The 24,835-nt window shown below is 37.9% G+C and overlaps 1 protein-coding gene across 1 annotated transcript in view; it reads left to right on the top strand.

Annotated features, from left to right (window-relative positions):
- LOC112044900 (programmed cell death protein 4) overlaps positions 1–24,835 on the top strand; it is a 32,272-nt gene that overhangs the window by 2,262 nt on the left and 5,175 nt on the right. The window contains exons 2-9 of the mRNA XM_024080904.2: positions 8,547–8,707; positions 16,634–16,735; positions 17,692–17,809; positions 19,070–19,235; positions 19,524–19,613; positions 20,029–20,161; positions 23,075–23,185; positions 24,127–24,266. Coding sequence (XP_023936672.2) covers positions 8,547–8,707; positions 16,634–16,735; positions 17,692–17,809; positions 19,070–19,235; positions 19,524–19,613; positions 20,029–20,161; positions 23,075–23,185; positions 24,127–24,266 — 1,021 coding nt within the window. The remainder of the gene's footprint in view (positions 1–8,546; positions 8,708–16,633; positions 16,736–17,691; positions 17,810–19,069; positions 19,236–19,523; positions 19,614–20,028; positions 20,162–23,074; positions 23,186–24,126; positions 24,267–24,835) is intronic.

Below are 24,835 nucleotides of genomic sequence, written 5' to 3' on the forward strand. Positions count from 1 at the left end.
GCTCTTTTGAAAAAGTCATACAGTATTATAATTTACAATTGATAACAATTACGATTTCTTATAGTTTTATTTCCTGTGTGAAGGTGGAAGCTGATCCAACGGCCTCCAAGCGCTTTTATCTTTAAGGAATTCATCAATATTGTAGTAACTTCGACTAAGTAAATGTTTTTTAACACATTGCTTAAAGCTATGCATTGGCAGGTCCATCACAGACAAATTATATACCAAAATCTCCCTCATAAATCACTCTTATTAGTGAAAACTGCATGAAAATCAGTTCAAAGTTATCACAAACAGAAAGATGCAATCGTGGACTGTTTTTTTTATTATGTATTATGTATACATAGATAGTTGAAAGAAAAATACTTTTTTGTTGTTTTTGATTGCTTTATCACACAATTAAATTGAAAACAAAGTGTTATCATAAATGTTTATCAGCACTTTAATGCCTTTTAATTCTTGAATTAAATTATTAACTTTTATTGATATGAAATTATATTAGTTATTCGTTTTAAACAAATATAATAAGGTGACAATTATAGAAGACATTACGCGTTTGCACGCGCGTAGTTCCCGTTCCCGTGGAAATATGGGGGTAAAATATAGTCTATGACACTCATAAATAACGTAGCTTTCTAATGATAAAAGAAATTTTAAAATTGGTTTAGTAGATCCTGAGATTACTCCATACAACATACAACACACTTTACCTATTATAACAAAAAATCAAATCTTAGGTCCTTTTATTATCAGTTTAGATTACCGGATGCCCTGCGGTTTTCCTGTGGGAATGTTATATGTTTTATCCACAGATTAAAAAATAATAGGCAGATATACTATATTCAGAGCTGTGATAGCCCATTGGAAATGACCTCTGCCTCTGATTCTGGAGGGTATAGGTTCGAATCCGGTCCGGGCATGCACCTCCAACTTTTCAGTTGTGTGCATTTTAAGAGTTTAAATATCACGTGTCTCAAACAGTGAAGGAAAACATCGTGAGAAAACCTGCACACCAGAGAATTTTCTTAATTCTCTGCGTGTGTAAACTCTGCCAATCTGCATTGGGCCAGTGTGGTGGACTATTCCTAACCCCTCATTCTGAGAGAAGACTCGAGCTCAGCAGTGAGCCAAATATGGGTTGATAGTGATGTAGTGATGATACTATATTCTTCCAGATTACATAAGAAGAATATCTAATATATAAAATTCTCGTGTCACAGTTTTCGTTGTCATACTCCTCCGAAACGGCTTGACCGATTTTGATGAAATTTTTTGTGCTTATCCGGTACCTATGAGAATAGGCCAACATCTATTTTTTATACCCCTAATTGTTATTGTTAATTAACAATCTTATTTCCACAGTTTTGCATTTGTTGGAAAGGTCTCGGGCTCTGTAAGGTTTATAGCAAAGAAAATTCAGGAAAAGGTAGGGGTAGGATAGGGTAGGGTAGGGTTAGAGTTGGGTAGGGGCAGTTGAAAGTTTACATCGAGTTTCACGCAGACGAAGTCGCGGGCGTCCGCTAGTAATACCTATATACTCTTTCAAACAAAAAAAGAATTTTCAGAATTGGTTCATAAATGACAAAGTTATGAGGTAACTAACATTAAATGAAAAAAAAAACCATCGAGAACCTCCTCCTTTTTAAAATAGCCATTGAGAACCTCCTCCTTTTTAAAAAAACCATTAAGAACCTTCTTCTTTTTTTTGAAGACTGTTGAAAAAAAAACGTAAACAGACATCTAAGTTTCCTGAATAAGAATGACATCTATTATGTGGTGTTTTTTCGCGATTCCAAGGTGAAACCACGGCTAGGTATTTTGTTTATCAGCTTTAGTCGACTGTGACCTTGAGGTTCGATTTAGTTTTAATATTATTCAATAACAGTAACTGTGATCAATATACATTTAAATATGTCTACAGCTATACATAATACTAGCCGACGCCCCGCGGTTTCACCCGCGTAGTTCCCGTTCCCGTGAGAATACGGGGGTAAAATATATATGACACTCGCATATAACGTGGTTTTATAGTGGTATAATACCATCATTATTATCAACCCATATTCGATTGACTGCTGAGCTCGAGTCGAGATCGAGGTAAGCTCTTTGCTTTTATGTTAGCCTGGTACCTTGATGACAGAGTCTCTATTTAAATAGTCTGTAAAAGTATGTACTCTCCTCTATTTAAATAGTCATCATCATCATCATCATCATCATCAACGACCCATATTCGGCTCACTATTGAGCACGAGTCTCCTCTCAGAATGAGAGGGGTTAGGCCAATAGTCCACCACGCTGGCCTAATGCGGATTAGCAGACACACGCAGATAATTATGAAAATTCTCTGGTATGCAGGTTTCCTCACGATTTTTTTTCTTCACAGTTTGAGACACGTGATATTTAATTTCTTAAAATGCACATAACTGAAAAGTTGGAGGTGCATGCCCCGGATTCGAACCTACGTCCTCCGGAATCGGATGCAGAGATATCCACTGGGCTATCACGGCTCTCTAGAGTATTATATCTATACTAATATTATAAAGCTGAAGAGTTTGTTTGTTTGTTTGATTGAACGCGCTAATCTCAGGAACTACTGGTCCGATTTGAAAAATTCTTTCAGTGTTAGATAGCCCATTTATCGAGGAAGGCTATAGGCTATATATTATCCCCTTATTCCTACGGGAACGGGAACCACGCGAGTGAAACCGCGCGGCGTCAGCTAGTAGTAAAATAAAAGTAAATAACACAATTTTGTTGTTACAAGCTTATCTGCTTAAAGCGGTTTAGCGATAGTTAATTTTGTTGTGTATTTGTCAGTCCGCTTATCAACCTGCTCCGTTCGATGATAACTCAACACCTACTGTATTTGTTTGTTTATTTAAAAAAAATATATTACTGGATCAATTATGAAACGGATGCGTAATAGGTTTTATAACACATTTGCTCGTAAAGTATCGCTTATTTCACCAATTTCAATACCATAACGTATCTCATTACGCACATGTGCCGTAATGTAATATAAAACCTTTATCATCAGTCTAAAAATGAATGGTGCTTTTTTAAATCTTAGCAAAGAGTTTTTATGTCAGAAAAAGTGCTCAAGTGCTTTTATGAATAAAATAACTTTGTGAGGTAAAATATAATAAATAAACATATTTATTATTAACCGACTTCCAAAAAGGAGGAGGTTCTACGTTCGACTGTATGTATGTTTTTTTTTATGTCGATAATTCCGTCATTTGTGGACCGATTTTGAAAATTCTTTTTTTGTTTTGAAGGGTTTGATTCCAGGGTGGTCCCATTTTTTTCATGTCAGGATCTGATGATGGCATCCTGGAGAAATCGAGGGGAACTTACGAAAATTGTAGGAACGGCTAGTGCGTTTGTTAGTGTTTCCATAAGGTATTTTAAACCACTACAATTTTATGAAGGTCTGGAGTTGGTCTGATGATGGAGCCAAAACACAGACGATGGAACTCGTCAACGATTTACAGCAGGTTCCTTTTGTTTGGGCTTGATTTATTTGTATTGATGAGAACTTTTCACCTAGATGGCTTGTGACTGTATTAAGGGTCTGATGATGAAGACGAGGGACAGTTAAGAGAACTCCTCGACGGTTCACAGTAGCTACCTTGTGTTTTGACTTGATAATTTTGTATTGATGAGAACTTTCCACCTGGATATGTTGTGACTGTATTAGGGGTCTGGTGACGAAGATGAAGGAGAGTTAAGGGAACTCTTCGACGGTTCACAGTAGCTACATTGTGTTTGGACTTGATTTAATTTTATATTGATGAGAACTATCCAACCATATGGATTGTGACTGCATAGGGTCTGGTGATGAAGACGGAGGACAGTCACCTTTCACGTTTTTCTGAATATTCATATTACGTGTAGATAAAGGGGGAGTAAAATTTTGTATATGAGTTAAGGTAGTATTTTTAAAATTAGGATTGTAGGACTTAGATACTTATTATAAAAAAATAACGTTTCAACTAATTGATTATTAATTTTTGTTCACACTCAGTAGGTGTACTAACACTAAAAATTAAAAAATAAAAATTTTAATAAAAAAAATTCAACCGACTTCCTACTCAAAAATCAACCTAAACTAAAAAGCAAAAAATAACATCTTACCTATGTGCTACCTTCTGATCAGTTTGAAGGCGGTGCCAATCTAGTTAATGTTTTAATTAAAGCCGTTTCTGAAAGAACCACAGAAATTTTGTAATTTAAACGGCTTAAATTAAAACATCACTGGCTTGGCACCGCCATAGGTAAGATGTTATTTTTTGCTTTTTAGTTTAGGTTGATTTTTGAGTTGGAAGTCGGTTGAATTTTTTTTATTAAAATTTTTTTGACAATAAATAACAACAATGAATCTGTAACAGAAACACAAAAATATGAATTTCCTTGACAAAATAAATACTGTCTTGACCGGGCGCGGCACGTGTCTGTCAATGTCTGCGCGGTCGCGTTACGATAGATATAAATACGTTAATAAACACTGTAAAGAAGAATGTTATTTTGTCTGCCACGGCACGTGTCTGGCACGCTAAATGTCTGCAGATATTAACGGACCTTTACCAGGGCAAGGAGGCCAAGTCTCGAGGCCTGTACCCCCACCTGACACTAGGGAGAAATCTTAAAAGAAGAACGCCCCATCGGCCCCTTTGACATCCCAAGACCATCACGCCCCTTTCACACTGCAGTCCAGCAGGGTTATGTTATCGCCGTTTAGTGTTGGAAATAGTAGTCTGTGACGGAGATGACGTCGCTCGATCTCGTGTTGGCTTCAGTGTGCTCGTGGCGTTCGAGCCGTCCACATCTCTTGTTGTGTAATTCTTTATGGGTTACTTGGGATAGGCGGGGAGAGTGACTTGAGTGGAAAAGGGGAGTGTTTGATATCAGCCAAAGGATCCTTTAACCCTACATACATCGTTCACAAGTGCGTGACTCCACTCAAGGTCATTCTCTGCCATTCTAGGGACTTATTTTGGTTACAGTTTGATTTGTTAATTAAGTTATCCTGACAAGTGTTGTGAATCATAACCTTTGTTCGACAATAGTTTTCTTATATTTGTAATCACTTTTGAGTTCTATTTATTATGTTACTCTGTGTACCATTCATATAATAAATCGCTACATCGTTTATCTTCTTATTTTCATAATTGTGATCAATCGATCGATCGATTAAACCGGATCTTGTATAACGGATATAAAAACAAGTCGGGTTTTCCTTCCTGACGCTATAACTCCAGAACGCACGAACCGATTTCCAAGGTTTTGCATTCGTTGGAAAGGTCTCGGGCTCTGTGAGGTTTATAGCAAAGAAAATTCAGGAAAAATTTCAAGAAAATTTCAGAAAAGCAGGAAAATCTTTTTTCACATACAGCGCCATCTCTGATACATAGCATGTATAGGGTAGGGGTAGGGTAGGGTTAAGGTAGGGGTAGGGTACGGTAGGGTAGGGTTAGGGTATGTTTAGGGTAGGGTTTGGGTAGTAAAGGTAGGGAAGAAGCGCACATTAGTCAAAGCGAAGCTTGACCGGGTCAGCTAGTACCTTATGAAAATAAACGCGACAATGATAAATTTAGATGCGAACAACATAAAACTACTCTGTACCATAATAGTTTATATAATTAGGAAAGAAAAGAATATAAATTGCTTTAAAAATAATTTATATAAATACCTAACCCAACAGGCATTCTACAGTGTAAATGAGTATTTAAGTTGATATTACTGTTATTTCATACATATTTAAATTGTAAAGATGTAAATTTTAAATGGTGAAATTGTCATTTGAATCATTAAATACTTAATAAATAATTTGCATGACAAATTGGCAAGATACATTTACCATCTACATCTACCGACCACCTGAATATATATAATGCATGTATCTGCAAAGAAATAAATTGATTGATTGATTGATTGATTGATTGATTGATTGATAAATGCCATTGCCTTGCCATTTGCTGGTGGGAGGCTTCTGCCGTGGCTAGTTACCACCCTACCGACAGAAACGTGCCGCCAAGCGATTTAGCGTTCCGGTACGATGCCGTGTAGAAACCGAAAGGGGTGTGGATTTTCATCCTCCTCCTAACAAGTTAGCCCGCTTCCATCTTAGATTGCATCATTACTTACCATCAGGTGAGATTGTAGTCAAGGGCTAACTTGTAAAGAATAATAAAAAAAAAGCCTTGAGATCGACCTGCCACTTGGCTACAGGGGTTGGATTGTTGTGTGAAAGGGGCGAGAGACGCTATGCGATGGGCCATTACAAGGGGCTTGTCGCGACCCGTCGTGTAGAGCCGGCATTACGTATTTTGACAGTTATATAATGATTTATTTATTTTGCTATCATCCGCGAAAAGTCGACGTACTCATGCGACAACGTGCAATTGCACGTTGTAGAGTCAACATCTCCTGAGGATGCTCCGGTTTCGGGGTGAAACGTACGTAGAGAGTATTTTGTCGGACCTGGGTGACGTTGTCGCATGGGTTCGCCGAATTTTCGCGGATGATAGTAAAATAAATAAATCATTATAGGTATAATCATGATGAACTTCCGCAAAGTAACGCCTGCTTCTATCCAATATTTTGACAGTGTTTACATATTATAGTTCGTTTTGGTCGCGCGCTGCGCAGTTGCTTTTATTATCTAAAGCTTGCCAACCAATGCTAGATGTAATATTGAAGCGAGCGAAAAAATTGTTTGAGGGTTATTAGGGTTCTGTAACCAAAGGGTAAACGTGGGTTTGACGGCCTCCGTGGCGCAGTGGTATGCGCGGTGGATTTACAAGACGGAGGTCCTGGGTTCGATCCCCGGCTGGGCAGATTGAGATTTTCTTAATTTGTCCAGGTCTGGCTGGTGGGAGGCTTCGGCCGCGGCTAGTTACCATTTAGCGATTTAGCGTTCCGGTACGATGCAGTGTAGAAACCGAAAGGGGTGTGGATTTTCATCCTCCTCCTAACAAGTTAGCCCGCTTCCATCTTAGACTGCATCATCACTTACCATCAGGTGAGATTGTAGTCAAGGGCTAACTTGTAAAGAATAAAAAAAAAAACTCCCTAGTCGGGAAAGACTATTACGAGTGGGTATAACAATGGAACTGTGGTAGCCCAGTGGATATGACCTCTGCCTCCGGAGGGTGTGGGTTCGAATCCGGTCCAGGCCATGCACCTCCAACTTTTCAGTTGTGTACAAAGCCTTAATAGCTCAACGGAAACGCGGCATCACCAAGGGGTGGTGCTTCGATGCCCGCTGGTCTATTGTTATCATCGTTCATATTCGACTCATTGCTGAGCTCGAGTCTCTCAGAATGAGAGACATTAGGCCAATAGTCCACCACTATGCCAATGCGGATTGGCAGACTTCACACACGTAGAAAATTAAAATTCTCAAGTATGTAGGTTTCCTCACGATGTTTTACCTTCACCGATTGAGATACGTGATATTTAATTTATTAAAATGCACACAACTGAAAAGTTGGAGGTGCATGCCCCGGATTCGAACCTACGTCCTCCAGAATCGGATGCAGAGGTCATATCCACTGGGCTATCACGACTCTCAATTCTGTACAATTTGACTAAAATAGTAAAAAATCGCTTTAAAATTTCCTACCACTTAAGATTACTAGTGTCTTTATTTATCGTATATCGAAAATACCAAAGACCACGTATAGTTATGTAAGTACATGTTTATCTAACAGTGACTCAGATGCTATTATTATAACATACTGTACCTAATAAACAGTCTACAATGGGGATGATGACTAGGTTTGAATATATTGATTTTTATGATACATTCGGGTAAATAGGGTCAATGTTAACTAATTTATACATAAAAAGCAAAGATTGTCTGGATATTTGCAAAATAAATGAGATTATAAAATTTCAAAAACTACTAAAATTTTTTTATCGTAATTAGATGAAAATTCATATAGTTTTAGCTTCCTTACATTAAATGTGACATTTTTTAATATATGAACTATAAAGATAAACGCACAAATAACAAAGATATTAGTAATTTTGTTTGAACGCGCATACAAATCTAACGATCATTACATTGCCTATGACGTCATTTTTCGAGCCATTTTGTATGGGGCGTTTTTCAGGGATCCGCGGCAGCGCCGCAAATCTGACTCTTTAAATCCCTGTAGCTCCGAAAGTAATGATCGCAGATACCCTGTTACTTTTACAAAATTGCTTTACTATTAGTATACTCTTAATTTATATACAATTTAAAAAACTGTCATCATCCCTATTATACATAATCATATTATAACGGTACTCTCTCGTTCGTGAGATCGCTAACCCGTAATGAAGCAGCGTTGTGGGTCTACTCCATATTCCTATAAAGAGGGAGACATGTCATGCCATGTGTTGGATCACTAGCTGACGCCGCGTGGTTCCCGTTGGAAAACGGGGATAATGATGATGATGATGATGATGATGATGAAGATGATGATGATGATGATGATGATGATGATGATGATGATGATGATGATGATGATGATGAATCAAGGTTTGTTTTTTTTCAGGTGGCGCTGGTGGTAAAGGCGTTTGGGGAGTACCAGGGTCGGAGCTCCTCGAGGAGTACGTGGAAGACGCGAACGATCCCAACTACGACTCGGAAGCTGTCACCAACGGCGATGTGGAGTTCAAGCAGGTCATAGTCGAGGCTGATCCCGAGGAGATCGCGGTAAGCTCTTTGCTTTTATGTTAGCCTGGTACCTTGATGACAGAGTCTCTATTTAAATAGTCTGTAAAAGTATGTATGTACTCTCTATTTAAATAGTCATCATCATCATCATCATCATCATCATCAACAAACCATATTCGGCTCACTGTTGAGCACGAGTCTTCTTTCAGAATGATGACCAAGTCTTGTATGTACTCTCTCTTTAAATAATCATCATCATCATCAACAACCCATAATCGGCTCACTGTTGAGCACGAGTCTCCTCTTAGAATGAGAGGGGTTAGACCTTAGTCCACCACGCTGACCCAATGCGGATTGGCAGACTTCACACACACAGAGAATTAAGAAAAGGTATGCAGGTTTCCTCACGATGTTTTTTCTTCACCGTGTGAGACACGTGATATTTAATTTCTTAAAATGCACACAACTGAAAAGTTGGAGGTGCATGGCCTGGACCGGATTCGAACCCACACCCTCCGGAATCGGACGCAGGGGTCATATCCACTGGGCTATCACCGCTCTTCAGTTTGATAATATAATAGGCTAGTTGACACTTTTTCTAATTGGTCTATAGTTCATTATCGTTCTACTAGCGGGCTCAAAAGGACTAAGACCCAGAGCTGTAAAGCTTATTATATAAAAAAAAAATTGTTCTACTAGATTAAAAAAAAAATTACATGAAAATTTTAGTTTTTTTAAATATATTTTTGACATTAAGAGATAAAACGCCTGTCGGCCATGACGGTCTATATTTCAACTGTTTCATGACGTCACTATAACAAATACCATACAAACGGAGCGTCTGACCATTAGGTAACATTGTGACGTCACAAAATGGACGACATAGTTTTTGACGTTTAGAAAATTTGAAAAATTACATGTTTTTAAAATAAGTTTTATAAGAAATCCTTAACTTTTATCGATATATTTCGGACCCTTATACATATATCGATATATTTTGTACTACACAAAATTAATATTGTTTATATTAAATTTGATATAAGTCAACTATTCGTGATAGCCCAGTGGATATGACCTCTGCCTCCGATTCCGGAGGGTGTGGGTTCGAATCCGATCCGGGGCATGCACCTCCAACTTTTCAGTTGTGTGCATTTTAAGAAATTAAGTATCACGTGTCTCAATCGGTGAAGGAAAACATCGTGAGGAAACCTGCATACCACAGAATTATCTTAATTCTCTGCGTGTGTGAAGTCTGCCAATCCGCATTGGGCTTGCGTGGTGGACTATTGGCCTAATCCCTCTCATTCTGAGAGGAGACTCGAGCTCTGCAGTGAGCCGAATATGGGTTGCTGACAACTATTCGTACCTGACCTAGCACAACCTCTATGCAGGTCATTGGCACGTATCCAAGTTACGTGTTGCAACACTCATTAGCCCGCCTATTGTGTTGTGCCCGGCTACATAATACTGTACTATGTAAACAAAACAGTAAATTACTATTTTTAACCGACTTCCAAAAAGGAGGAGGTTCTACGTTCGGCTGTATGTTTTTTTTTTTTATGTATGTCCAGCGATAATTCCGTCAATTATGGACCGATTTTAAAAATTCTTTTTTTGTTTTGAAGGGTTTACTTCCAGGGTGGTCCCATTTTTTTCTTGTCAGGATCTGATGATGGCATCCTGGAGAAATTGAGGGGAACTTTCGAAAGTTGTAGAGACGGCTAGTGCGTTTGTTAGTGTTTCCACAAGCTATTTTAAACCACTACAACTTTATGAAGGTTTGGAGTTGGTCTGATGATGGAGCCGAAACACAGACGATGGAACTCGTCAAGGATTTACAGCAGTCACCTTTTGTTTGGGCTTGATTAATTTGTATTCATGAGTACTTTCCACCTATATGGGTTGTAACTGTATTAAGGGTCTGGTGATGAAGACGAGGGACAGTGAAGAGAACTCCTCGACGGTTCACAGTAGCAACCTTGTGTTTGGACTTGATAATTTTGTATTGATAAGAACTTTCCACTTAGATAGGTTGTGACCGTACACACGCAGTAGGTATGCTAACACTAAAAATAAAAAAATAAAAATTTTAATAAAAAAAATTCAACCGACTTCCAACTCAAAAAATAACTTTAACTAAAAAGCAAAAAATAACATCCTACCTATGTGCTACCTTCTGATCAGTTTGAAGGCGGTGCCAAGTCAGTGTCGTGTTTTAATTAAAGCTGTTTCTGAAAGAACCACAGAAATTTTGTAGTTTAAACGTGTTTAATTAAAACATCACTGGCTTGGCACCGCCTTCAAACTGATCAGAAGGTAGCACATAGGTAGGATGTAATTTTTCGCTTTTTAGTTAAAGTTATTTTTTGTTAAGACAAAATTTTGCCTATTACTTTGGCTAAGCTCCAATCTATCGCTTGTAGGTACCGAAGTTCATTAAAAGCAACCCGCTTTGGTAGACACTGCAAATACTCAAACTTAAACTAAGTAACTACTTCATTCAACCCATATTCGGCTCACTGTTGAGCACGGGTCTCCTCTCAGAATGAGAAGGGTCAGGCCTGCAGGCCAAATGCGGATTGACAGACTTCACACACCTAAAGAATTAAGAACATTTTCTGGTATGCAGGTTTTTTTACGATGTTTTCCCTTCACCGCTAGCGATACGTGATATTTAATTTCTTAAAATGCACACAACTGAAAAGTTGGAGGTGCATGCCCTGGACCAGATTCGAACCTACGCCCTTCGAATGTAAGCCACTGGGCTATCTCCCCCTTTTTTTGGCAGTCTTCGGCCTTGGCTATATACTACAACTTAAGCCTTTATTAATGAGTACTGTTTACCAAGAAATAAATTAAAGTGAGGGTATACGTCACTAGTAATTTCACACCTAATAATAATTATAATTAACTTGTTCTTAAATTAATGAAAATGAATTTGATTAATAAGCTCAGAACAATTAGATATGGTTAATACATTTTATATAACATTTTATAAACAAACCATGCATAATTTAAAATAAATAAGTTATGAAATGCGTTTTCTACCTTCATTTCTAATTTCTTTGTTGGTAAACAGTACTCATCAAGAAAGGCTGTTATAGTTACCACCCTCCCGGCAAAGACGTACCGCCAAGCAATTTAGCGTTCCGGTACGATGTCGTGAAGGGACCGAAAGGGGTGTGGATTTTCATCCTACCTTTACCTTATGACAGAAAAAATTTAAAAAATTAATGGGGTAGGGTAGAGTTGAAAGTTTACGCCGAGTTTCACGCGGACGAAGTCGCGGGCGTCCGCTAGTAAAAATATAGTTTTAATGATCTTTAAGGAGATAAATAATAATGAGAGGTCTCGTTTAAATAGTTCAAAAACCTCTCCCGAAGTAGGACAAACTCACAGTATGTCAAGTGTCAACGACGCTCCTATAGAGCGTCACGGATATATATTTATCTAGATACCGCGAGACCATCCAGACGTATTCGAAAGTTTTGTACCAAGCACTCGACGACGCGTTTATTTAGAGTGTGTCTTAGTTTAGTTTTATGTTATTTGATTAATTGATTAGTTAAATTTAACTAGCTGACGCCGCGCGGTTTCACCCGCGTGGTTGCCGTTCCCGTAGGAATATGGGCATAATATATAGCCTATAGCCTTCCTGGATAAATGGGCTATGTAACACTGAAAGAATTTTTCAAATCGAACCAGTAGATCCTGAGATTAGCGCGTTCAATCAATCAAACAAACAAACAAACTCTTCAGCTTTATAATATTAGTATAGATTGATTAGTTATACCTATCTATTATTTCATCTCTCACCATCATAAATTGGAATATGGTTAGGCTCAAAACGCTGCTCTTATGAGGTTTTTTTTTTATTCTCTCTACAAGTTAGCCCTTGACTAGAATCTCACCTGATGGTAAGTGATGATGCAATCTAAGATGGAAGCTAACTTGTTAGGAGTATAATGAAAATCCACACCCCTTTGGTTCTAAAATCTTTTATCGTATTTAGGTGAAAATTCATAAATTTTTACCTTCCTTACATTAAACGTGACATTTTTCAATATGTGAACTTTAAACATAAACGCCCACATTAAAAAGATATTTGTAATTTTGTTTGAACACCCATAAAAATCTAACGATCATTATGACCATCGACGTCATTAATTCGTGCCAGTTTGTATAGGGCGTTTTTTTCAGGGATTCGTGGCAGTGCCGCAACTTATGACCCTTTAAATCCCTGTAGCTCCGAAAGTAATGATCGCAGATATCCTGTTACTTTTACAAAATTGTTTTACTATTAGCATACTCCTAATTTATATGCATACAATTTTAAAAAACTGTCATCATCCCTAAGCAGTGTCTAGCTAAATATAAGTCCGGAGTCGTAGATATGTCTGTCGAATGCCTAAACGCATGTTGCGACACAGTTACATAAAAAAGCTGAGAGGATAAGCGCGTGGCCACACTGACGCGGGTAGCGGATTCTGTCGCTTATGAAAATAGCTCCTAGCATATACGAGTACATAGATTATTATGTTTTTGAACTATAGAGTCTATATGTATTATATGCGGTAGCAAATAGTGCAATAGACTACTATACTTACTGTACTATAGAGTGGACTACTTGTTACTACTGGATACTACTGGATATTATTATGGCCTACCCTGCCGCTACCATCCAGGACGAAACGTACGGCCCGGCAGCTTCCGCTTTATAAATATCTGATATATTTTCTGTACTTTTTATACAAAAAAACCTTCTACTATTATTTTATTTTATACTTATATAAAAAAGATATCGCTATATTATATCAAAAGGTCATTCATCTCGAAAACCACCTACAATGGCAAGGACATAGTTTACAGTTAGTAGACGTCCGCTATGAACGGATTTTCCAAGAGGGCCAATTTAAGGAGGTCTAAGTGTGGACGAAGTCGCGGGCGTCCGCTAGTACTATACATATAATGATAACTTAGTATATTGTGTAATAATAAATCGCTTCCGCTCATCACTATGTCCTCTGTCTGTGTACACAGTTCAACGAGCTCGTGACACAGTATAGAAGTCTCGACAAACATACCCAAATATTATGTACATATAAATGTTTGTCCGTACAGATCTGATTGGAGATAAGAGTTATTATTATCAGAGACATATTATGTTATTAGCGGACGCCCGCAAATATCTTTTTTTTCTTTGTTACTATTTAACTCAAATAATAAACGACCGATGAAATTCTTTTACGACTAGAAAACTACATCTTCACCGAATGCAATAGGCTATGGTTTTTCCCCGTATTCCCAAGGGAACGGGAACTACACGGGTGAAACCGCATAGCATCGCTAGTGATATAAATAAAATGATTCAAGTCCCCTCTTTTGGCGCGATTGTAAAACGTATGCAAATATCGCATTCGGATGCGATGACATGCGCATGTATACAATGTACTTGCAGCTTGTAATGGGTCAATGACTTTTGTAATCTTTTGTTACAAAAGAAAAGCTTGGCAACTTCGTTCGTAACACTCCCGACGTTCCGCGCGGACGGAACAGGGAACGGGGGCGTGTAGCGATGAATGAAAAACCCGCGAGTAATGCACGATCCCCCGCGCGCACGATTTCACACCCGCAGTCTTTCCCCCTGTCGCCCGCATATAATGGGAGTATTGTCAACGAAATTGCCAGGCTAATAATTGTTTTTTAAAAACGTCATTTGATATAATTTGCTTTGACAAATTTGAAAAGTACTAGGGTAACATGAAAATGAAGTAACTATTATGATTATTTTATACAAGGTCAATGGACCAGCTGTGAGGTGTGTACATAATTCGAGGACCGTATTCTGTTTCTTGTGTTAACTAAAGTGTTTTACACATAGCTTATGGTGACAGTCGCCTGTATGACGTTCATAATACGTACTATTATCGTGGATCGCGTCAAACTTTCAAGAATGAAACGAACTGTCACCTGCACCATACTACATGAAACTGTATGCAAATCAAATCACGAGAACGGCTACACCGTTTTTTAGAATACTCCTTAAAGTACGAGGATTTTTCTTACGGAGTTTTTTTAGAATAGGGGTAGGGAAGAAGTGCATAAAAGCCGATTTTTATTTGTTTTGACAAAGCAAACAAAAAGTACTAGGGTAACATAGAAATTAAAATACGTTTAATACAACTTCCAAAAAGTCAACCATTATAATTATTGAAATGTTCAGCTTTGCACAGAAACAAAGGGAATACTTTGTTTTAAATACTACAAACAATAAGTACCAGGGTAACATAACAATGAAGGAACATTTTGAACTTTGGTACTCAGTCCAACCAAATTCAACCAATCTTTCAAAAATAGAACATCTATACCACAAACAAAGCGATGCACTCAGTGCACTAAAAACAAAGATAAAATAAAATAATTATTTTAATACTTCGAATATCCTTACAACATTAAGTCGATGGATTTATGGTATGCGTGGATTTAATAACTGTAGCCGACATTCCGAACAAAAATACTAAGGCAATATAAAATGACACAGCTGTACTCGATTAGTGATTATTTATTTACTAGCGGACGCCCGCGACTTAGTCTGTGTGGAAATCAATGTAAACTTTAACCCCTATTTCACCACTTTTGAGGTTGAATTTAAAAATTTCTGAATTACATTATTTTTCGTAATTTATGACCAAAATGAAAGACCTTCCATACAAACTTTCAACACCTATTTCACCACCTTCGATTTTTATTTTAGGGTCAAAAAGTAGCCTATTTTCTGCTCCCATTTATCATAATACCAAAATTCATTTTGATCGGTTGAAATCGTGAAAAGGTAACAGACAGACAGATATACTTTCGAATTTATAACATTAGTATGGATTTAGTAATATTTTCCCTCGGCTCCACCTGGGTAGATTCCATTCCTGCCTGACAAATGATGATCTATAGCCTATGTGCTATCATATTCTTCATCATCATTAGTCGATGGACGTCTAGAGCCTGCATCCAGTGATTCTCCATAACCCAATCGGCCATTGGTCTACCAAGACGTTGACCAACACTGCCCTTTCTAGTGCGGGGTCGTCATTCCAGCACCTTGGGACCCCAACGTCCATCGGCTCTTTGAAATATATCCCGTGATAGCCCAGTGGATATGACCTCTGGCACCGATTTTGGAGGGCCTGGGTTCGAATTCGGTCCGAGGCATGCACCTCCAACTTTTCAGTTGTGTGTATTATAAGAAATAAAATATCACTTGTCTCAAACGGTGAAGGAAATCCACCATCGTGAGGAAACCTGCATAATATCTGAGAATTTTCTTTATTTTCTGCGTGTGTGAAGTCTGCCAATCCGCATTGAGCCAGCGTGGTTGACTATTGGCCTAACCCCTCTCATTCTGATAGGAGACTTGTGCTCAACAGTGAGCCGAACATGGGTTGTCACTTGCCAATGATGAAGAACCTTCTTTATAGTGCGAATCGTGAGAACATATTTATCTATACTAATATTATAAAGCTGAAGAGTTTTGTTTGAACGCGCTAATCTCAGGAACTACTAGTCCGATTTGGAAAATTCTATATAGCCCATTTATCGAGGATATATTCCTACGGGAACGGGAACCACGCGAGTGAAATCGCACGCCGTCTGCTAGTGTAATCCATAAAGTTATTTGACACTTTAATTTTATTTATAAGTATCTATACTAATATTATAAAGCTGAAGAGTTTGTTTGGTTGTTTGAACGCGCTAATCTCTGGAACTACTGCTCCGATTAGAAAAATTATTTCAGTGTTAGATAGCCTATTTATCGAGGAAGGCTATAGGCTACATATTTTTCCCGTATTCTTACGAGAACGGGAACCACGCGGGTGAAACCGCGCGGCGTCAGCTAGTTGATGATACAATTTGTACTAGGATAACATAAATGATAAAGGTTATCTGTATATATTGTTTGGTTGGTTGCAGCGCAAATCGGAGCCTGTGATACTGGAGTACTTCGAACATGGGGACACGAATGCGGCCGCTGAAGATTTCTTAGAGTTCCTCACGGCTATGAGGAGTCATGTGGTGAGTGAGAGGGTTCCGTTTATATTTATTAAAAAAAACATGATTTATAATATTTACAGTACTTTCACTGTAATTTCCACCTCAGCATTTAAGGAGACTCCATTCAAAGTTCGAGTCAAAGCATATATAGATCGGTTTAATTTAAAGCGAAAAATCGGTCATCCTTTAATATTACTTCTATAGGTAAACCTGTAAAATAATGACGTCATATTATTAGTAAACTATGACGTCAATAACAATGACGTAACGAAATGGCATTTGGAAAATATATATAAAACACTTATTTTTTAACTTGAGTTCCAAAGTAATTTTATTATTTTTTTTTTTTTTTTTTATATAAATATACTAATCTATACTAATATTATAAAGCTGAAGAGCTTGTTTTTTTGTTTGTTTGATTGAACGCGCTAATCTCAGAAGCTACTGGTCCGATTTGAAAAATTCTTTCAGTGTTAGATAGCCCATTTATCGAGGAAGGCTATAGACTATGTGTAATCCTAGCGTAGCACATGCTGAGTGGTGACCATTTTGGTACCACACACATCATTTTTTATATATTTTTTTTGGATTTAATTTAGTTTTATTAGTTTAATATCTCTAATTTATTAGTTCACTATATTTTTAAAATTACTTTCTTTAGTTTTAAAGTATTTGTTGTCTTTTGTGTATTATGTGTGTGTGTGTCCAAATAAAATAATTTTCTTTCTTTCTTTCTTTTTTTCTTTCTTTCTAATCCCCGTATTCCTATGGGAATGGGAACCACACGGGTAAAACTGCTTGGCGACAGCTAGTACACAATATAAAGATAAAAGTCCTTCAGTAGTAGAAAATCTAAGCATCTTGGAGTATCGAATATCGAGTATCTGCATGATCGAATCAAAAATAAGTTGGCAGAAGAACCAAAATGATCAGAATAGCTCACAATAAAAAAAAATATTGTCTATGTCTTGTTGCAGGTGTGTGAAACAATAGTAGAGATAGCATTAGAGCATAAACCTTCCCACTGTGAAATGGCGTCCGTTCTCATATCGGACCTTTATGGCAGGGTGTTCTCAGCCAAGGACATCGGCCATGGTGAGCATATGGTACCACTAGTTGACATAATATAACATCATCATTACATAGTATAAAATGAAGTTTTCTTAATATAACATCATCTTTACATAGTATAAAATGAAATTGACTTAACATAATATCATCTTCACATAGTATAAAACGAAGTTAACATAATATAACATCATCTTTACACAGTATAAAATGAAGTTGACTTAATATAACATTATCATTACATATTATAAAATGAAGTGGACACTAATGTTAATAATATAACATCATCTTTACACAGTATAATATGTAGTTGACAAAATATACCATCATCTTTACATGGTATAAAATGAAGTTGACTTAATATAACATTATCTTTACATAGTATAAAATGAAGTTGACTTAATATAACATTATCTTTACATAGTATAAAATGAAGTTGACTTAATATAACATTATCTTTACATAGTATAAAATGAAGTTGACTTAATATAACATCATCATTACATAGTATAAAATGAAGTCGACGGTAAAAATAACGGACGATAAAATGAAGAATTTTGACGGCCTCCGTGGCGCAGTGGTATGCGCGGTGGATTTACAAAACGGAGGTCCTGGGTTCGATCCCCGGCTGGGCAGATTGAGATTTTCTTAATTTGTCCAGGTCTGGCTGGTGGGAGGCTCGGCCGTGGCTAGTCACCACCCTATCGGCAAAGACGTACCGCCAAACGATTTAGCGTTCCGGTACGATGTCGTGTAGAAACCGAAAAGAGGTGTGGATTTTCATCCTCCTCCTAACAAGTTAGTCCGCTTCCATCTTAGATTGCATCATCATTTACCATCAGGTGAGATTGTAGTCAAGGGCTGACTTGTAAAGAATAAAAAAAAAAAAATTTAATATAAATTTAAATATTTAATAATGACAACAAAATAAATAGATCAAAACACTGTATTTATTATTTTTCTATCAACTGCAATGAGGTAAAACTAACATTATGACGTCACACGCGCTCGGGTTTGTTCGGGAGTACTGGATTCAAATTTTTTTTTTTATTTTGAAATAACTTTTGAATTATTGCGAAAAAAAAATAGTTTTGTTATAAAACTAATATATAATCTTTCCATTTATCACAAAAAAAACCCAATTGTTAGGGTACGTAGTACGAGCCATCCTATGAGAGATAGCCTCAGTGATTATACCGTATAGGTAGGTACGGCAAGGCGTTATCGACCAAAGACAGTGTGCCTGACTTGCCTGACTTTTTCTACATGTATTTATTTATGTTCCAGCGTTCAGCCGGCTGCTGGACAAGCTGCCGGACCTGGCGCTGGACACGCCGGACGCGGCGGTGCTGCTGTCCAACTTCATCGCGCGCTGCGTCGCCGACGACTGCCTGCCGCCCAAGTTCGTGCAGACGCAGGCGGCGCGCGGCGACGAGCTCAACCCGCCCGCCAGGTGACAGCCGCGACACACCCACTACACATCCACGACACATCCACTATACACCGACGACACACCTACTATACACCTATAACACAACTGCTACACACCCACTACACACCCACGACACACGCACGACACACCCACTACATACCCACCACACGCCCACAACACATCCACTACACATCCACTATACACCCACTACACACCCACTTAACACCCATGACCCACCTACTACACACCCACTACACACCCACTACACACCCACTACACTACAAGTAACGCGTGTCATCATTGTTTCAGACAAGCGATACACAGGGCAGAGACGCTGCTGTCAATGAAGCAAGGGTTGGTGCGACTGGACAACATATGGGGTGTCGGCGGTGGCATCAGGTACGTTTTTTTAAAGGTCGCCATTGACGGTCTCTTAATTTTATGTAATATGCCGTACTCCCATAATGTCTATAATATGCCGTACCCCCATTATGTCTATAATATGCCGTGCCCCCAAAATGTCTATAATATGCCGTGCCCCCAAAATGTCTATAATATGCCGCACCCCCATAATGTCTATAATAAGCCGTACCCCCATAATGTCTATAATAAGCCGTACCCCCATAATGTCTATAATAAGCCGTACCCCCATGTCTATAATATTCCGTACCCCCATAATGTCTATAATATACCAAACCCCCATAATGTCTATAATAAACCGTACCCCCATAATGTCTATAATAAGCCGTACCCTCATAATGTCTACAATATGCCGTACCCCCATAATGTCTATAACATGCCGTACCCCCCGCAGGCCGGTGAAGTCGCTGATCCGCCAGATCCAGCTGCTGCTGAAGGAGTACCTGACGTCCGGCGACCTGGCGGAGGCGATGCGCTGCGTGCGCGACCTGGAGGTGCCGCACTTCCACCACGAGCTCGTTTACGAGGTACCACAGACATTATGACAAACATATCATTTTGACGGCCTCCGTGGCGCAGTGGTATGCGCAGTGGACTTACAAGACGGAGGTCCTGGGTTCGATCCCCGGCTGGGCAGATTAAGATTTTCTTAATTTGTCCAGGTCTGGCTGGTGGGAGCCTTGGGCCGTAGCTAGTTACCACCCTACCGACAAAGACGTACCGCCAAGCGATTTAGCGTTCCGGTACGATGTCGTGTAGAAACCGAAAGGGGTGAGGATTTTCAACCTCCTCCTAACAAGTTAGCCCGCTTCCATCCTTGACTGCATCATCACTTACCATCAGGTGAGATTGTAGTCAAGGGCTAACTTGTAAAGAATATAAAAAAAAAATCATCGCATCATCGCATGCAATGCATTTTTTTTTTCATTTATCAATCATTCCTAAAAAATGGTTACACCATCTCTGTTTTTCGTACCGGTAGGTAAATTACTTTTGAAGATATTAACCACAGAGTAACCAGAGACAGTCTAGTTTAATTTCCGCCCATTATTTGAGAAAAGTACTATACGAGCCTTGCAACTAGGCATTGATGGACTTACGTGTATGTGCCTCGGCTTCGTCTCGGCCCACACTCCCGTCAGTCAATGCTCTGTCTGCTAATGCAGTAATGTATACCATGTCCAGATTGAATGGGGATGATGACTAGGTTTGAATATATTGATTTTTATGATACATTCGGGTAAATAAGGTCAATGTTAACTAATTTATACATAAAAAGCAAAGATTGTCTGGTTATTTGCAAAATAAATGAGATTATAAAATTTCAAAAACTATTAAAATTTTTTTATCGTAATTAGATGAAAATTTATACAGTTTTAGCTTCCTTACATTAAATGTGACATTTTTTAATATATGAACTATAAAGATAAACGCACAAATAACAAAGATATTAGTAATTTTGTTTGAACGCGCATACAAATCTAACGATCATTACATTGCCTATGACGTCATTTTTTCGAGCCATTTTGTATGGGGCGTTTTTCAGGGACCCGCGGCAGCGCCGCAAATCTGACTCTTTAAATCCCTGTAGCTCCGAAAGTAATGATCGCAGATACCCTGTTCCTTTTACAAAATTGCTTTACTATTAGTATACTCTTAATTTATATACAATTTAAAAAACTGTCATCATCCCTATTGCGCTATTTGGTAAATAAACAAACCCTTTTGTCGATGCCAAACTTTCATAACAGTTTTCAGAACCATCAAACTGTTAAAACACGCACAAACACTTCGTTCTTTACAATCCACGTATGGATAATCATACAAACGTAACATTTTTTTAATTTACACAGGGTTTAATCAAAATTTTTAGAAATAAACGAAATTAAACACGAAATTATGCACACAGATTACATTTAAATGTTAATTTGACGCATGCCATGGGAACTTATAAGAACGTGAAGTCTTTATGAAGCAGCGCCATCTACATCCTAGATTTAAGATTCCAGGATAGTAAATACAATTACATATGATGTGTACGTACTAGAATGTTTTTAAAGATTAAACCCGAAAAAAAAGAATTATTTATCCTTTTAATTTTGACGCGTAATAGAAAGAATGTGTTTGTATTTCTAAAGCAAAGGGATTCTTAAAGAAAAACAGTAGTTTTTCTCGATAGGTTTCTTCAACTATTACAAAATCAAAAATGTCTCTCCTTTACAAAAAATATGCATTATTATTTTTATACTTTTTACTATACTAAAATACCGTATCTAGTCACTAGATGGCGCTATCACATTCGTTCTGAAAAAAGTTCGAGTAGCCTATCTATTTCCAATAATACACTGTAATCTTTGATTTGACGTTTCGTCTCTCTAAGGTTGTGCCAAGTAAAATTGTCACCACAGATTAAAAATGAACGATTTACCGATTGTAAATATCGAATGTATTCCGTTCATTACAATATCGTAATTGAGTAATTTGAATAAAGTAATTTTTTCACAGCGCCGTTTAGTTAGTTACGTACTTATATGTTAAAAAAAGATAATGCGTTAACAAGTACTGCCTAAATTTTTTAGTACTCTTTTAATTTATAACAAACAGATACAAGTGAAAAAAATGTTATTTGATAGGTATTAATCATAGCTGGGCACCGTTAATCAAATAGTTAACTTCGTTAATCGTTAATCCGCTACAAAAAAAGTTAGCTTCGTTAAATGTTAAAGAGTTACATTCCGGAAGAATTAACGCAAGTTAACGTTAATCGTTAATCCGTTAATATGACTGGTTAATATTGCATTTCTATATCATCGTGTGAGATCCCAATTGGAAAAATAAAGGTGAGCACTGGGGAAAAGTGCCATAATTTGTTTTAACTTGATTTTATCTATAAATTTAACATAAATATACAATTTGTTGATTTCTTTGAAAAAAAACCTTTCATAATTTCTTACTTGTCTAAACCAGTGTTAATCACGTGTTAATAACGTCGCGCGGTAAATAGTAAGCATTAGATTAACGATTAACGGACTTATGCATATTAACGGAAGTTAACGGGTCCGTTAACATTTTTAAAAGTTAACTTAAAAGTTAATCCGTTAATCAAAATGTTAACTTCGTTAATTAACGATTAACGGATTAACGAGTTAATGCCCAGCTATGGTATTAATTAATATGCAACAGAAAGAGGTAGATAGTTAATATCGCGCGTATTTTGACTGTGTGATTAGTGTTGCCAACTTAGAAGTGAGTTTTTAAGTAAAGTGATTTTTTTTACAATTGATATAAAATTCGATTAGTAGTAGTTAATTCTCGATATAGTTCATCAACGGCCCATCCCTAGGATGACGTCACAACTAATGTCAGTGATGAATACGGCCATATTTGTTTACAAAATTTTGCAATTCTAAAAAAATGAAGTTTATTTCCTTTGTCCACAGACAGTATTATTAGCGGTGGAGGCGATCAACTCTAGCGTGGAGGAACAGTTGTGCATGTTCTTGGCTGAGTTGAGGCGATGTGTTATCGTCACCCCGGACCAGATGGACAGGGTGGGTACAGTACTTTGACCCGGCTCTTCATTTTTCTCTGAATGTGTCTCAAATGGTGAACAAACTTGCATACCTAAGGTTTTTCTTAATTCTCTACGTGTGTGAAGTCTGCCAATCCGTATTGGGCTTTACCCATCCTTTTTCTGAGAGTTTCTTAATCGTGAACCAAAAATGGTTTGTCAATGATGTTTATAGATAGATAGATATTCTTTCACACCACAAAGCCAAATAGAAGTGAAATAAAAACATATTAAGAAGAGATCAGCATACAAAAGGCGGCCTTATCGCTAAGTAGCGATTTCTTCCAGGCAACCTTCGGTTTAGGAAAATTTAAAGACATCAGCAGGTGGCGTAAAATATAGTATTAGTAATACACCAGGTCAGGCTGGTGGGAGGCTCCGGCCGTGGTTAGTTACCACCCTACCGACAAAGACGTACCGCCAAGCGATTTAGCGTTCCGGTACGATGTCGTGTAGAAACCGAAAGGTGTGTGGATTTTCATCCTCCTCCTAACAAGTTAGCCCGCTTCCATCTTAGACTGCATCATCACTTACCTTCAGGTGAGATTGTAGTCAAGGGGTAACTTGTAATAAAATACATATAATAATAATAATAATAATAAAATCCTTTATTCAGCTAAAAAAAACAAATTAAAAATCAAGAATAAATTACAAACTAATACTAACAGAGCTTACAAGCTACTTAAAGATACCTACTTAAATTACAAAGTTCCTTCCAAAGTTCCAAAGATCGGAAATACTTTAGCGGCGTCGCTAACAATAAGTATTAAATAATATAATTATATAAAATAATATACGTATCACCAAGCTTAAAGAAAAGTTTAGGAGTATTAATAAATAATAAATAGAGGGGGGGGGGGTTTTAACTAATAAAGAAAAAAAATGTATTGCAAAACATATAAATTTTATGTATGGTTCCAGGGTTTCCTGCGGGTTCTGGAGGACATGTCGGACATAGTGCTGGACGTGCCGCTCGCGTACATAATGCTGGACCGCTTCGTGGAGCGCTGCCAGCTGCGGTTCCGTCTCGGCGCCAACGTCGTCCAGCGCATGCCCACTAGGTGAGTGTACTGTGGCGTATAGGGTTGTCCCTATAACCCCCCCCCACCAACATTGGCGTATCTAGAATTATTTCCCAGTAGACTACAAGCATTTGAACAATAATTACATGTGAAATGACCCAACGTGAATAACGCTTACGTCATCAACCCATATTCAGCTCACTGCTGAGCTCCAGTCTCATCTCAGAATGAGAGGGGTAAGGCCAATAGTCCACCACGCAAGCCCAATGCGGATTGGCAGACTTCACACACGCAGAGAATTAAGGTATGCAGGTTTCCTCAAGATGTTTTCCTTCACAGTTGAGACACGTGATATTTAATTTCTTAAAATGCACACAACTGAAAAGTTGGAGGTGCATGCCCCGGACCGGATTCGAACCCACACCCTCTGGAATCGGAGGCAGAGGTCATGTCCACTGGGCTATCACTGCTCATCATCGAATAACGCTTAGTAGGCTGTTACTATATCAGAAAATAACTCTGAGCACTATGCCGTCACTTCTGAGCGGTACAGTGGTGAGTACGTCATATGTTGTAGTTAATATATGCAGCCAGCCATAACTTGCACT

Source organism: Bicyclus anynana, chromosome 26, assembly GCF_947172395.1.
Source record: "Bicyclus anynana chromosome 26, ilBicAnyn1.1, whole genome shotgun sequence".
NCBI classification, from domain to species: Eukaryota; Metazoa; Arthropoda; class Insecta; order Lepidoptera; family Nymphalidae; genus Bicyclus; species Bicyclus anynana.